The sequence below is a fragment of the Ptiloglossa arizonensis genome, chromosome 9, assembly GCF_051014685.1.
Source record: "Ptiloglossa arizonensis isolate GNS036 chromosome 9, iyPtiAriz1_principal, whole genome shotgun sequence".
Taxonomy (NCBI): domain Eukaryota; kingdom Metazoa; phylum Arthropoda; class Insecta; order Hymenoptera; family Colletidae; genus Ptiloglossa; species Ptiloglossa arizonensis.
Window position 1 is genome coordinate 12,892,294 of NC_135056.1, and position 16,236 is coordinate 12,908,529.

The 16,236-nt window shown below is 43.8% G+C and overlaps 1 protein-coding gene across 1 annotated transcript in view; it reads left to right on the forward strand.

Moving 5' to 3' along the window:
- The window catches only part of Ubce2h (ubiquitin conjugating enzyme E2H), a 63,699-nt gene that overhangs the window by 10,356 nt on the left and 37,107 nt on the right, over positions 1-16,236 (forward strand). Inside the window, exon 2 of the mRNA XM_076319402.1 lies at positions 3,336-3,412. Within this exon, the coding sequence (XP_076175517.1) occupies positions 3,336-3,412 (77 nt within the window). The remainder of the gene's footprint in view (positions 1-3,335; positions 3,413-16,236) is intronic.

The following is a 16,236-nucleotide window of genomic DNA, read 5'->3' on the forward strand; positions in this document are numbered from 1 at the left end:
GAGAGGGAAAGGGAGAGAAATTCGGCAATAAAAGGATCGGTGCTCGGCGAATGTCGATCAAGACAGAAAGAAAGGGAATACAAGATATAAAATTACGTTCGACGAATCGCGTTCGTGGTTTCACGCGCGAGTGTTTTCGATCGAACGCGAACCGACGGAACAGCGGTTAAAGTATCTCGTTACGAAGTTATTGAACATCGGAGATAAGCGGGGATCTAGAGGCACGTCTTCCGAAAATAAAACACGTCCAAGGGCGTAGCGACGGATCTTTTAAAGAATCTCGCTTTCTGTGCAGATAGACCGATAATGGCGAAGACGCCGATTCGCACGTGCAGTTTATTTCGATTCGCGCGAGCCCGCGGCGCATGCTGTTTTCGAGCGCTAGCCGAGAATTTTAGTGGCCCGTCGTCGTCGAACGTTGGCGGGAGCGAAAGACAGACGGTGAAACGAGGACAGATGGACGCCGAGTGAATCGCGGAAACAAAGACGGACTGCTAAGGACGAAGCTCGAATGGTGGGGGGAAGAGGGAAAGAAATAGACTGTCAGGCTGTCCTTAGCGAAACGCTGGCTGGCTGGCTGGCTCGCTCGACATTGTAAACAACAACATCGCGCCAGAAGCAAGCGCTCCGTAACGGTCCTCGGGGATTGAGCAATCGCTTCCGTCCCTTTCTGTTGTTTATGCTACACCTTGCGTGTATGCACGTTCCACGACACGAGAATCCAGCTGCGATCGAGCTCGTTAAAATCGTTCGATAATCTTCGGACTCAGGTTAGACAAACACATTTCACTTTTTCGATATTTCGTGATCGAATCTTGGGGAGAGAAGATCGACGATATTATTTGACTCGACACGCGTGTCGTTTTTAATGCTCGGGGCGAACCGCGCGAACAATTCCGCGTAAAGATACGATGCTCGTGTTTCTTCGATCTTCTCTCTCTTTTTATATATGGGTTCTCTCCCATGGATAGCGAATCGCGTCGATAACATAGAATCCATCGAAACACACCGTTACAGGTTTACCAATCGAGCGTTCGAACTAATTGTTACGGTGTCCGTGGTTATTGTTACGCAACGTTTCGACCGACTGTACGAACCGTAGAATTAACTTCTGTGCCGGCTATTGCATTCCGCGTTAATTTGTATGTTAATCGAGAGGCTCGCGCGAGTCGTTCGTTCCGGCTTCCGCGAGCCGTTTGTGAAAGCAAGCGACAACGGAATTTCTCGTGCACTCGTCGAAAACGCAACGCTTCCGGTGGAATAATGCGTTCCGGCGATAGGCGGGACACGATTGCGGGAAGAAAATTATTTCAGCCCCTCTGCGGCGAGTAACCGCGTGTTGGCTTTTGACTTTATTCCCGCGCGTGCTCGAGGCGTGTGCGTCGCGCCCATTGGCGTTAGTGTAGCGTACGTGTTCTGTTTGTACGTAGGCACCGGCGCCATTGCCATGAGAATCCACCGGCATCGGAATCGAGCGTATTCACGGGGACGTGGTCTTCCGTGTAACGAAGCTCGAACCTGCCCCGGGTGAGTGAGAGCTCCGTAACGCTCGGCTCGCGTGTAACCGCTTGCCAAAACAAGAAAGTGGTTTACCGTACCGTTGAATAACGTGACACACATCGTCGTAATTCGATTTTCCTTTTCAACGATCGCGTTCGCCTGGTGGACCTGCCGCGGGTTCGCGGGAAACGGAACGTTACACTTGGTGAGTTTTAGAAAATTCGTTCGATCGTTCGGTGGACGGCCATTTTGAGAACATTAGGCACAGAGAGAGAGAGAGAGGGAACGTTTCGACGACCTAGGTGGGCTCGGTCGATCAGAGCGGTCGAACTGTAAACAAACACTTTGGATCGGGAACCCCTATCCGGGTAATTTTCTCCTTCTTTTTTTCTTCGCGGTGATCTGCAGAGGGTATAGAACACTGTTTTTTTTTTCTCTTCGCGTATTTTACGTTGTTCTTGATGTAATGGACGGCTCGCGAAACATTGTTCAGTGAACTTTCTCCAAAGCTAGTAGACGGTCGGTTCCGTTCTTCTGCATCGTTTCGGTTCCAATGCTTGTTTTCGGACTCGGTTTTCGACCCTGTTCAACGAGGCGCGCGTGCAATTCTTGCACGATACTTTGCGCCCTCGCGAATTATTCCGCGGCGAAATTCTCCATCCATTTCACGAGGAAGTTAACGGCTGTGTGTTGCGCGATGAATCGACGGCCGCGGTGTATAAACGTTCAATAGATATAATATCGCGGAATATCAAGCGTATAAGGGGAGCCAGCGATTAAAATTAAATGTAGCTTGAAATTCGACGGCGCGTGCCTGGTAATTTCAGATCCGCGGCACGATGTATTATTAAATACGCTTGGAAACATTTTGTTTTTATTCGACCGACGACTCTCCCGACGTTTCTATCTTTCCGCGGTGAAATTAGGCGTGTTCGAGGAGAACTGTCTCGCTAAAATTACACCGGAATACACGCTGTACTCTCATTGTTACGAGTAGCGACGAAGTACGTTTCTGTTTTTTTTTCTTTTACGGCGTCGTAACCGACCAATTCGACGCTGGACAATTGGACAAACACGTGTTCGGTAGCGTCGTAACATTTTCTTAGGCGACTCGGTGTTCTCCGTTCGAATAGAAAATTTGCCTCGTTTCGTGTATCACGAGAAGCAAAATCGTCGTTAGTTCGAACGATTACCGAGAATATTCGCAGCGCGTCGCGGTCGCTGTTGGTGCAAATCGAATTAGGATCGATGCTCGATGTTACAGTTTCGTCTTTCGTCGAATTAAACGCGACACGGTACTTGGAGACACTCGACGACAGTGCTCGGTAAGGTTTAAAAGTACTTTCTAATGCGGTTCGAAAGTACATACCGTAGAAGTTGCGTTCGAAATATTGTCTCGATGGCTCGCGGACGATCGAGGGTGCTCGTTTGATCGACGTTACTCGTACGTATATGTCCAGCGCGAAATTTTTCACTTCCGTTACGTCATCGCGATACGCAAAGCGTTACGATCCCGTTCAGTCACGCGAGCTTTAGTGCGTGGTCGCATTGATCGGGAAGATAACGTTACAGTGGACTTCTGACACGATTCTGCGTTCGCGATTCATTCCACGATCGGTTTTCCCTCAGTTCATTGCACCGTTTCCTCGTCGACGCTAAATATTTGCGCTTGATGTGTTCGCTTCTTATTTGAACGTCTCGCGCGGCCTTTTAAATTGCACACGTTCCATCGGCCGTTGTCTGCGCGAGAAGCTACCTACCCGCGTTTAGCGGCGAAATGCCTTTCAGAATTTCTTGCAGATTCATTATCTTCCTTGACTCGCACCCGCAAACAGAATAGAAAGCAAGCATGAGGTGACGATACTAGGAGGATTAAACGAATTTTCCGTCAAATTCTACGGTCCACGGGGCAGTAAGTACTAAACAAATTTTTTTGTATATTTCGTTTCTATCATTGTGATTACGTGCGAATCGATTTCTGTGTGTTACAAGCGCGGAGCAACGGCAAATGTGCCGCGAACACGTACACTAACACGTATTACATAATGTGTTCACTCTTACCAGCGCACGTGTGCACTTGCTTAGCGAATGTGTATACACCCACTGGAATATTTTTAGCAATACACCGTTCTAATAGGAGTTTCACGGGAGTTGCATGCAATTTCGTACAGAAAATCTTTCTTTTCGCAATATCGATCACGATTTTCACAATACCGATACGATACGCGCGCAACAACGAAACATCGGTACCGGTGCCGAAAGAAATTTTTTCAGAAATACAAAAAAAAAAAAAAAAACACACGACTCTTCGATTCGTCGAAGTGTTATAACGATGCAAAAAAAAAAAAAAAGTGTGTCGCGATAGAATTGCTAAACAGTACGAAATACGTCGATGCACGAGAGAATTCCTTTTTTGGTACAAGCGAAGCGGAGTTCTAATTCCTCTCGAGGCCATTTCGAGTTACGAAAAACATACAAAATTTAACGAATTCGCGGGCAACAAATTTGTTTAATTTTCTCTGAAAACGTACAAATTGTTGAGCAAAAGAAGAAGAAGAAGAAATTACTCGCGACCTTGAAATAACCTCGAAGGTATAAAAACAACGTTGTTTCTTTTTTAAATATCTTATCTCGATACTTATCGTTTGGTGTATCCTGTACACGTATAATGTCCCGTAGAAATAAGTATATACCAATTTATTAAAGCACGACTCCACGGATTTGTCGCTAATTCTACCGAATGCGATAACCTGTCGCATTGTGTACCGGGTTCTCAGCGTTGTTAATTTAACGATCTCGTCCCCAAAAGATAATAATCGTCGTTGCACGGTCTGACTCGCGCCTCTCGTTGTATGTATAAGAAAGTAATCGATCATTTAGTTTGGCACACACTTAACTACTTCCCGGTCGAGTTTCTTTTCAACGGTTCGTCTAAAACGCTTTCTTGTTTCACTTTTTCAATATTTCAATCGCGAGACTCCGCGTACGAGAATTTCTACTATATCTCGTGCCGCTTGTTTCTCCATTTAAATATTATTCGAATCGCGAAAGAGGTAGATTACGAACATTTCCATCCTATAATTTCACGCTACTTGTTTCAAGTAATATTCAAATCGCGAAATTTAAGTTCGAAAATTTCCACTACGATTTCACTCTACTTGTTTCAAATATTACTTTAATCGTCAAATTTAGGTTCGAAAATTTCCAATATAACTTCACGCTACTCGTTTCAAATATTGTTCGAATCGCGAGATTTAATTTTGAAAATTTCCCCTACAATCTCACCTCACTCGTTTCAAATATTATTTCAATCGTTAAATTTAGGTTTGAAAATATCCACTACAACTTCACACTACTAGTTTCAAATATCGTTCGAATCGCGAGATTTAGTTTTGAAAATTTCCACCACAACTTCACCTCGCTCGTTTCAAATATTATTTCGATCGTCGAATTTAGATACGAAAATTTCCACTACGACTTCGCGCCGCTTGTTTCAAAACATTATTATTCGTATCGCGAAACTCAGGTTCGCGGAATCTCCGTTCCCCCTCCTTTAATTATTATTTTAATAGTCGATCACGGTTACGTTTATTCGTCGATTATACGGGCCGAGTTAACTCGGGCGCGGCGGTTAAGTGGTTAAAACGTGGCGGGCGATATGGCGATACTCGTTGGCTCGTTCCAATCGAGCTTTTATCGAGGTGGTTCGCGTATCGTTGCACCGTTCAAAACATCGTCGATCGTTTCCCGGTCCCTTAGCAACCTTGTCCCGCGAAATCGCGAATAATTGATCGCACCGCTGCTGGACACGAATCGCGGCTAAAGGAACGCCCGCGAATTGTCGTTTCACGTGTTCGTTGTACGTTTCCAGCATTTGATATTCCAAGGTCGCCTCCTCTCCGCACCGGATACACTTATGCAACAGCGTGCGTATTTACGCTTTTCTTCGACCGGCTGGCCGACACGCGTGCAAAAAGCATTATCGATCGTGGCTCCACCGACGAAAGTTCCTTGACATCGCTTTTAACGCGTTACGCCGGACTTGGCCCTGGTTTCGTCTCCAATTGAATCGTTGCCCGGGCCACATGCAACGGTTCCGTTGCACGTTGCACCATCGCGTCCCATCTGCGCGGACCGTTTCATTTTTCTGCACCGTTCGATTGATTATTCATCCCGACGACGAAATATTTTTTTATCCGTATCCGTTTGCACGAATGCTCTTAAGAGCGAACGAAAAAAAAAACACACTTTTAGTTATATCCACCGATGAAATCGTACCGGTTTTTAACGTAATTTAACGGTACGTTCGTACAAGTTTCGGTGGGTGTTCGAACATTTTTTCCAATAAAAATATAACGATTGTACAAGCTACCGGAACACGTTTACACGGTGGTTTAGATATTTGTCGCTCTGAGAATTTAAACCGAACAAATTGGAAAGTGTTCTGTTCGGTAAGGATATAATTATGATCGGAACTTAGCAGTAATGGAAATCTTTAGATTGAACAAAAATTGGAACACTTTGAAATAGACGATAGTACTTTGTCACAAAATTGATATTTCGAGAGAATCGATTTTTATTCGTCGGGGCAGGATATTCGTTTCTCGAAATTTATAACTGTATCGGTCATCGGAATGCGTGCAATTTTGAATGTAGAGAATACAGAGTGTATCGAAAATTATGGTAGAAACGAGCAATAGGCGATTCCGCGCGTAAAACTAAATTGAAAAGAAAGAGTGAAAACTCTTTCGCCCGAGGCTTCGTTTTCGAGAAAATCGACCGTGAAGTTTATAACGGGCCATTTCGTTCGTTTCTCGGATACCGAATTAAAAAGCTGGTTAGACGTAATGAGGGTAACAAGAGGCGGACAACAACGTTGTTAGAAGTTATGACATTGTTTACAAATACGAATCGAGTTGTTAAGTGCGAAGGAATCCGTTCGACCGACTCCCGTTACCTCTTAAATGCACTAGCTGACCTCATGGTGGATTTTCTCGAAAACGAAGCGTCGAGTGAAAAAAAATGTCTCTTATTTTTTTTTTTTTTTTTCGATTTACTTTTACACACAGACTCAATGTGCAATTCGAATCAACGTGGCTCGCGCCACGATTTCTGGTATACCCTGTACATACGAGAGTTCGAAGTACAAATATTTCTGATTCGATTAACTTTTCGCAGGCAAATTATTCCACAAAATTGTGTAAACTTTTATCTATACGATACATTTGTACACGTATCGATCGAATTAAAATTGTCCGTGCACGAAACAACGTAACTTCGGGTACGTGTATTTTCATTGAAAAATTACATACTTTCTCCCATAGATACGATCGGAAACGTTCCGATGAATAACCGTTACTTTGACGTACGAAATTTTCGCCCGAGCGTACAATAAATTGGAAAATTTTGTTTATTTATTTATTTTACTAATGGAACGAACCTTTTAGTACGGGCGTAATGGATATCGGTTGCGTGAATAGTGCGGGTTACTCGGTATCTACATCCTACATTATTCATCGCGTCTGCGTTGGTATAAAAACGATAAGCGATAAATTTCATGGAATTTTTATTTATCGTCAAAATATGCCCGGAATTATTTCCCATTCTTTCTACCATCGATCGTCGTATCGACCGCTGAGTGGTTCGGTTACGTTGAAAATGAATTATAAATATCTCGTATCGTGTAACGTCATCGTATATTTGTTGGCGATAATCCATACTGTAAATAGTATTTTGGACTATTGTGACCGTGTTTCGATGCGTCATTGTTAGAGAAAATTTTCCATTTTCCTTGCGCGGTATTCGGTGAAGCAATCGATTACTTTTAATCGCGTGATCATTCGTGTGTTACGACGGTTGCCATAATCCGTCGGTGCTCGCTTCGCGATTGGCGAACACCACACCAACAACGTACAACGCACGGGGATATTTTTTTTTCTTTTCTTTTCAATTACACCGGTGGATAGCAGAGAATCGGTCTGCCACCGGTATAATGAAATCTTAAAGTCGCGCGAGGTCCTCGAATAATTTCTAGAATTAAACTCGTTTGAAATTGCCACCTGGTCGATGACGAACCCGCCGGTACGTTGCAAAGAACGTGCCTTCGATCGATATTCGCGACTGTTTCGTCGACGTTCGCCTCAGAAGTACACTTCTTCTCTTATCTTTTTATAATTTTATTTATATTCGTAATCCCTTCCACGCTTTCCACTCTGACTCGCACAGGAAGTACATTCAATTATACAAATAATCAGATCGTACACTTGGAACGTTTATTTGATTGTTTTCAACGTTTTGCACATTTTCAAGATCTCTTAAATATTAATTATCGATCGTAAGTGTTCTACGGTTTTACACTTATCAAGTTACTTCCTATTCTTCTCGTCTAATTTATTTACTTACATATTCCCAGTTAACGATTATCAATTTTCCTATACCTTCGGTTTCTATACCTAATATCTTCGATATTAATTATCGATCGTAAGTGTACCACGTTTTTACATTTATTAAGTTACCTCCTATTCTTCTCGTCCAATTTGTTTACTTACATATTCCCAGTTAATGATAATCTATTTTTCTATACCGAAGAGATCTCTTCGATATTAATTATCGATCGTAAGTGTCCCACGTTTTTACATTTATCAAGTTACCTTCTATTCTTCTCGTCCAATTTATTTACTTATATATTCCCAGTTAACGATAAACAATTTTCCTATACCTTCGGTTTCTATACCTAATATCTTCGATATTAACTATCGATCGTAAGTGTCTTACGTTTTTACATTTATCAAGTTACCTTCTATTCTTCTCGTCCAATTTATTTACTTACATATTCCAGGTTAACGATAATAAATTTTCCTATACCTTCGGTTTCTATACCCAATATCTTCAATATCAATTATCGAATGTAAGTGTCCCACGTTTTTACATTTATCAAGTTACCTCCTATTCATCTCGTCCAATTTATTCACTCATATATCCCCAGTTAAAGCAAATCAATTTTTCAATACCGAAGACCGATTCGAAATCGTTCGCGGTGGTAAATAAATTGTTTGTTCGGAACGTATATTGCCACGATATTTGTTCCAGAAAGACGATCAACCGACCGAGATGAATTTAAACCTATACACCGACATCAAAGATAATGTACATTTCGTATCGTGCAATATTTAACGTTCGATTCGCTAATCAGCCAGCGAATCCACCGCCTGGGCCTTCGCCATTCGCGCAGACTCTTCAACCAGTCTGACAGCATTCGCGGATACGCGTTTGCCTACGTGACTGCACAATATTGCTAATTGCACCCGCGGTCGACCGTCAAGTTTCGCTTCTCTTCCTTCGCGGATAATCGTTGCACTTAGATAAACTTGAACCGCGCCGATACGAATGGGACTCGGTTGTCCTCGAAACCACACGGACCTCGTTAACCCTTCGCGTACGGGGACCTTGGTAAAAGTTCTCTGTCTACGATTTTCTTGCGGCCGACCGAAACTTTTTAACCACTCTGGTATTCCAGAAGGTCTCCATACGTTGGACAGACCCCACTCGGGTACATCCACGTTCATAAGTATACGGGTAACCTGTATTCTTTTATAGAAAAGGATGAAAACCTTCTCGAGAGAAATACACTTCGAGTTGCATATCTTGTATATTTCTCGGTGATACTTTTTTCCCTGTGTGAACTCTTTTTTTATTTTGTAAGATTGGAAGTATCGTTTTGTACAAATTTTTGAGTTTTTTCCTCGTCGAAAGAGTGACCTAGGTCTTTGATGTTTCGTTCGACGAGGTTCGTAATAATTATTTTCTTTCGTTACGATATAAAGTATCCAATGGGGGAATATTTCTTCGAATTGTTCGATAAGTTTACGTTTACTTTCGATACAATTTCGATAAGAAACACTTAGCGTCCTAATATTTCCGGACGCGGATGTACATTTTCATATACGTTCATCCGCAGTAGGGAATAGTACAGATAACGTAGTTTTGTATAGGTGTGTGCGCCGGGTTACGAGAAGTCAGATAAGGAGAGTTCGTACCACGTATACAAGGTGTATATTCTAACCATTTGTGGCCATCTGACCGAAAAGAGTCTTGAACAGAAGTTGGATCGATATGGATTGTACAACGAGTGACGATAATACGAATTAAGAAAATGATTTATCTTCGTAGCGAAACCAAAGTCACTTTGGATTTTTCGAATATCGAGATGAATTTAAAAGATCGTATATTATATTATTTATTAACAAAACGCTATGTTTACGCTAGTGGAAATGGAATATTTAATTTTTCGTTCTATTCTATTTTCGAACAGCGTAAACATATTTGGCTTTAAGTAGAATGTAAATATACAGTTACAAGATAAACGAGAACTGAACACAAAAACTCACCCTTTATTTTAATACACGTTCAAACTGCGGTCCGCTCTCCAAAAAGCAATATTCTGCTGTTTTGCAGAAGTTTAAGAGTTACTGCAATTACATCGGCTGGATTCACAGCGCTGTAATAATTTGTTTGTATTCAATTTTCATTTATCTCACGACATCGCAACATTATACAATCCCAGTTGTACGTTTGCATTCGATACTCTAAGGTCGAATGCGTTCACGTCTAAAAGTAGAATACGACGAGAAAGGCTACCGTAAACATATCGTTCCATTAATAAAAATACCACGTTACACGATTTTTGAAATCCTCTAGAGTCCTATTTCAAATAACACACCTTGCTTTCGCTACATGAACAATTTTCGAAATTTCTATCGTCACATTTTTGGTACACTAGATACCGCTCCATTTCTCCAAAACTTTTCTTACACATGCATGAAAAAATGGCTGAAAAATTTCTCAAACAAGGAAATTTTAATCCATACGAGTCTCTACAAGGTTAATCACTTACCCTACGATTTGAATGTCGACAACGCGTGTCACAATCAACAAAGTCGGTCACAACTCTCACTGTCCTCGCGAGTGTTAAATTTTCTCTTTAAAACCAATGTACGTACTTTTCTACAATCTTAAAAAATATATATATATATATATTCCAACGGTACGAACGCAAGCAAGACTCTCCCGCGGTTCTTACGTTTGCCCCGATTTCCTTAACACGAGTCTCACACGATACTCTAAGGGTTAATTACAATCGTTGGAGAAAAACCGCTAGTTTGAAATTCCCCCGTTAAAGAAAAGAAACGAAACACGTCCGGTATCTTTCCCGCGCAATTTTTACGAATCAATTTACCGGTAGGCGGGCGGTATCTCGGTCGACCATCGTTTCGAAACGGTTGATAGCGCCCGCGATGCTCGTTTCGTACCGTCCCGTAAATAGACCCGCAACAAAAGTTTGCGAACTTTGCATCAACTAATTGGTCGATGCCCCCGCGGAACCCGCTCGCTCGGTGGTTTATCGTCTGCAGTTTCAAATCAGATTGAGGCGCTGGCTGTGCCCGTGCCCCCCTTTTAAATCGCATTTCCCGCATTTCTGCACGCGCGCGCATGCTCCGCGGCAACGGTGGTGGGGGTCGCGCGGGTAACTGCGTTAATTCTTTGCGGTCGAACATGAAAGGAACCGTTTTTTTTTTGGAAAAAGCCGAGAAAACCGGGTGATGGGCAGCGGAAGTGGGTTGTTTCAACCGCTGGTAAACGACTCGTACACCAATCCCCCACTCCGTGTCGGTTGTATACCGTAGGTAAACGAACAAACTCGATTTAACTGAAAGCAACGAAATTATTCATGTTTGCGGATTAATATCCGCCGTTCTCGTGGCTCTAGCCGGGGTGGTGGGGGGAGAAACGAGTTCGCGCGTGCGCAGTGCCGAGTACGCTTGCCCGATATTTACGCGTACGCACGAAATTATCAAATTTCATTGAGGTAAACGGAGCCGTGGCCCGGGGTAGGGATACGGGCCGGGAAATACACTACTCTGAATAATTAGAGAATTATCGGCTCGAACGTATCCACTGTCCCATCGAAAGGTATCCGATAGTTCTAACGGTGCAAGTTTCCAACGAAGTAATTCATTGTGTAGTATTTTATTGTATTTTATCGGTAAAAGTGTTTCTTATTTTCGTGACGCGACGACGATCGAAAAACGGAAAAGGAATCGAGCGTCGAGTCGTTCGTATCGAGATGATTATTTTTTTTTCAATTATGGACATTTGGTTCGTTCTCTCCGACTGTCCGTCGTTTTTGATTCTATATCTCCGTCGCACTTGTGGAATAACGATAATTATATACCAGCAGGTGCGAAGTTATCGGCTTGGGTGTTATTACGTCTAACCTGTTATTCGGTTTATTGCTTTGATTAATGCACACGGGGATGACGCGTTTCGTACGGGTTTTCGTCGTTTTTTCAGAACCACTGAGTGAGCCAAGTGATGAATTATTTCTTCGAGGGAAAAAGAAAGTCGAACGTGTAAAATGTCCAGGAAATGTCAATAGCTACCGCGTCGTACTTTCCTCTTCGTCCGGAAATCTGAAAACTTCCACTTGAGTTATCTTTCGATAGCATCGTGCGCCATCGACGAAATTTTCTCGTTGCAATTTTGTATCGGTGACGCACGTTGGATCTATCGTCTACATTTCGAAATTTTCCGCAACTGAATAGTATTGCAATTCCTTGTAACCGAATAGAATCGAAAACTAAAGAAACATCAGGGAGAGAAAATAGTACGTACCCGCGTACGTATTATTTATAACGATAAAATAAAATCGTTGCAGGGCAGTTGTTTCAGTTACAAATAAATTGCGTTTCGGTATTAAACTGCACGGTTCTAAAATAACAAAGAAGTTCAATATTCTCCGCAATAAAAAACGATTTCAATTAGTTCCGTCGATAACGAGAACGTTAACATCGATGTTTGTTTTAGCGATTTCATTTCGATGTTTTCACGAATTTCTCAACATTTATACGGTATATTTTTGTAGCCGGGCTCGTTACAAAAGCGAGAATAATTTGTACGAGAGCGCGCTCGAATTAAAAACATGATTTTTTGTTCGTTACAGACCAGGCTGTAACTGTGCTCTCGTTATAATTTCGTAATAATCTGGTACGATTCGATAACGGTAAACAATATCGCGGTATTAATACTCGACGATGAACCAAACATTGTAACGTTATTTAAGTATCGCGAGATTGGATTTATTATCGCGGAGTTACACATTACCTGACCAGTTTCTCCGAGCAACCTTGACAAGGGAACGGACAATTACGATTCGAACAACCCGATTCGCGGGTAATCAATTTTACCTAAATAATTATCCGTGGGTATTTTTTTCTTCGAATCGTCGGAAATACAGTAACGAAAAAAATTCCAAACCTCTCCAAATTGTCCAAGTTCTCCCGTGCAGGTCTACAATCGCCTTCAAAATTAATTTCTCTAGAGTAACGAACCCTCCCACGGTCCCCGCGGGCAAGAGTAAGCGTATTTTTTGCCGTCAGTTCGGCGAAACTTGCGAGACTTTTCGAAACGGATTACTCTCCCCGGAGCACGTGGCGGGCGAAACTTTTCAAAACATACGTCGATATTTTCCATCGGGCGGTTACACAATCTCGAGAGTTACTTTACGTCGCCGTCGCGTCAACTATTAACCCGGAGCACGTACGACCTACGGGATACGCGGAGCTTGTGCAACTTTCTGCCATATTTCAAAGCGAACAGACCGATTCGAGGTACGTACGTACACACACGGCGGTTGTCGTGGCCGGGTCCGTGTTTCCCAGATAAATCGCGAGACGCGACGCGGTAGCGAGTAACTAACGTTCGTCGAGTAAAAATTACACAAAAAGACGGAAGAACCGGGCGTACGATAGGAACGTCGTTCGATTCGTACGCGCGGTTCGGTTGATCGTTTCGTATTTTCAGCTCGCACGACCGATAAGCGAAAATTGCGTAACGCGTAGGTTACGAGCACACCCGGTTCGTCCCTTCTATTTATTTTCGTTATTGCCATCGGGCCGCGCTGGAGCGGCTCGTTTCCTACTCCCACGAGCCGCTGGCTGGTGGTGGTGTACGCTTCGGAAGGCCGTGCTGGAAAAAACGTTCGAACGCCTCCGAAGTCCGGGGGGTACCGTGGAACTCGCTAGTTGCGCCGAGACACGCCACACGGTTGTGGGGTGGGGTGGGGTGTGGGACGGCTCGGCTGGTTTCGAGTCGCTTCGGAGCATCCGAGAACGAGATACTGTTCGGCTTAGGCAACGGAGACCGCTTTCCGATAAGATTAATTCGCTCTTTCCGTCGGGACGCCGAAACGTCGCGCTTCGTTCGTTACGACGAAACGGGTTACCGAAGCACCACGAGCAACGTTAGAGCGTACGTCGCGGGTACCCGCGACCGCTGCAACGCTCGAAAAGCGTGCCGCATAACGAGGCGCGGCTGTTTACCGTAAAATTAATTTGCGCTCTTTATCCGGTTCGGCGGCTCGAACGGGGGGGAATTTTCGCCCGGTTTCGTGTCGCGGGATATCCCGTTCGGTGGAATCCAACGGGGTTTTGAATTCTACGAGAAACGGGGGGAGGGGGGCGTGAAAAACGACAAATATCCGTGACGTTTCCCGCGGAACGAACACCAACGATTTCGCGTCTCGAGCTCGCGTGACTCCGTTCCTCGGCGTAATTACACGCGATCGAGGTACGGACGAGACGAGCCACTACCGGTAAAAAACGGTACGATCGTAGACACGGCAACGACAGACCGATAAGATTAACAGGGCTGCGTTACACGTGTAACCGCGCGGACGAATCTCGTCGATGTCGTGTACCGCGCGTACGAGTTTCCTTTGTGAAACGAAACTGAACTCGGCGCAACGACGACGACGACGACGAGCGACATGGGGTGGTGACGGTGGAGGGGAGAGGAAAGAGAGGGAAAGGAAGAGAGGAGAGAGAGATGCCCCCGATAACGAAAGCCCAGCCAAGGGCTTTTGATAAAATTAATTTATTCTCTCGTTCCATTAGCTCGGCGCTGTTTTTCTTTGACGCCTAATACCGTGGACGTAAATACCCTCGGACGTAGCCATCCGTCCGTCCGTCCGTCCGTCCGCGCGCCGGCAGCCGCGCGTTTTACTGCACAAAGCATACGGCCGTTTGGGAATGCCTGTAAACGAGCGGTCGACGATACACATCGGAGATACCGTGTTCCGCATGGTGACCCACTTTAACAGCGGGGCTCTAATACGCCCCAAGATTCTGTTCGACACCGACGCCAGGAACCCACGTAGCTTTATGCTTCGATACTACCACGGCCACGGCGACAACGCTGAGGCCACGCAAACGGCGACTGTTAAACACAGCAAACCCCCGCTTGCGCGTCGCCAATCCTCCCTCCCTCCCCTCTCCCTCTACCTCGTTTCCCTCGTCGTTCATCCCTTCTCCTCTTCCTCTTCCCCCTCCCTCCTCCACCACCTCCCTGTCCACCGACACTTTGCGGTCGGCTGGCGGACCGAGCCGACGCGACTCACGGTGCGTATGAATTAAGGACCACGGGGTTCGGACGTGCACCGAGGAGGAGATACCCACCCGTATCGAGAAATGAAAAATCCATGTTCTTAATACACGGGACCAATCGCGCCTTTCGTTCTACGTATCACACTGCCGTGCATTTTTGAAGAATATAGAGGAAAGAAGATTACAATGGCCCAAAGTACTGCGATTCAATATTTTTTCTTTCCTACGTAATGGGTCTCCGAATCTTTTCGACGACGTTCAATGTTTTTAAGAATTCGTGTACGCACGATTATGCATTCCACGTGTACATTGACACGCGTTTGAAGTATCCAGGGGAATAGCGATTACGATCGTGCGGAGAATATTTATTATTTTTTCTTTTTTTTTTTCTTTGTAACGGGCTCTTAAATTTCGTTAAGGTTGAACGTTTTTAAACATTCACGTTTTTAAGGTACCCGGTAATTGTGCATCTCGTTCCACGTTACACTGACTCGTAAACGGTAAGAACGTTAAATGTTCTTGAAAAGTCGGCTCGTAACAGAAATTTTCTTTTTTATAGTTTGGAGTTCGATCCAATGTTTTTTCTTCTTTGTAAAAGAGATGATTTATCATTTTTTTTTTCACAGACGAGAATAATACTTATTGTAACGGTACGGTCGTGTGTTTAGAATGTTTCTGGGTGGGATAGAGACTCGTGTTTCTACTCGACCGGGCAGACTGTATCCCTGAAAATTATCTAGTCGGACTTTGATCGTTCTTCCGCCAGAGGAGCGTGACATTGATCGTTCCTCCCCGAACCCAGGATACTTTGGTCCCTAATTTTTTTCGAACCGTGCTCGTTTCTCCCTCTTATTACGCTACAGTTCGATAGCTTCCCCAAAGTTGCAACACGCGGTGATAAAATTTCAAAATCTCGTTTTTCTCGCAGACAGGAAATATACTTCGTGGTTGAAAAGTTTCCGGAAACTCACTAAAATTCCACCAAAGGTAAACGTCCCAAATATCGATGCATACCTACTGCGAGAAACTATAAAGAATATTTACAAGCGGTGTTAATTATTACTATTGGGTTGTTCGAGAAGTCCCTTCGTTTTCCAAAATGTAGAATATATAATTCGATAAAATATTTATACGCTCTAAAAAAATCGTGTTTCATTTTCACCAAAAAAAAAAGAAGACGAAATGACTTTTTAAACAACCCAATAATTAGGAACGATTAGTCATTCTATCCGGTAAAAATTCTGACCAACAACGAAATAACCATTTCCAAAAATTCTGATCGTTAAACATGTTATTA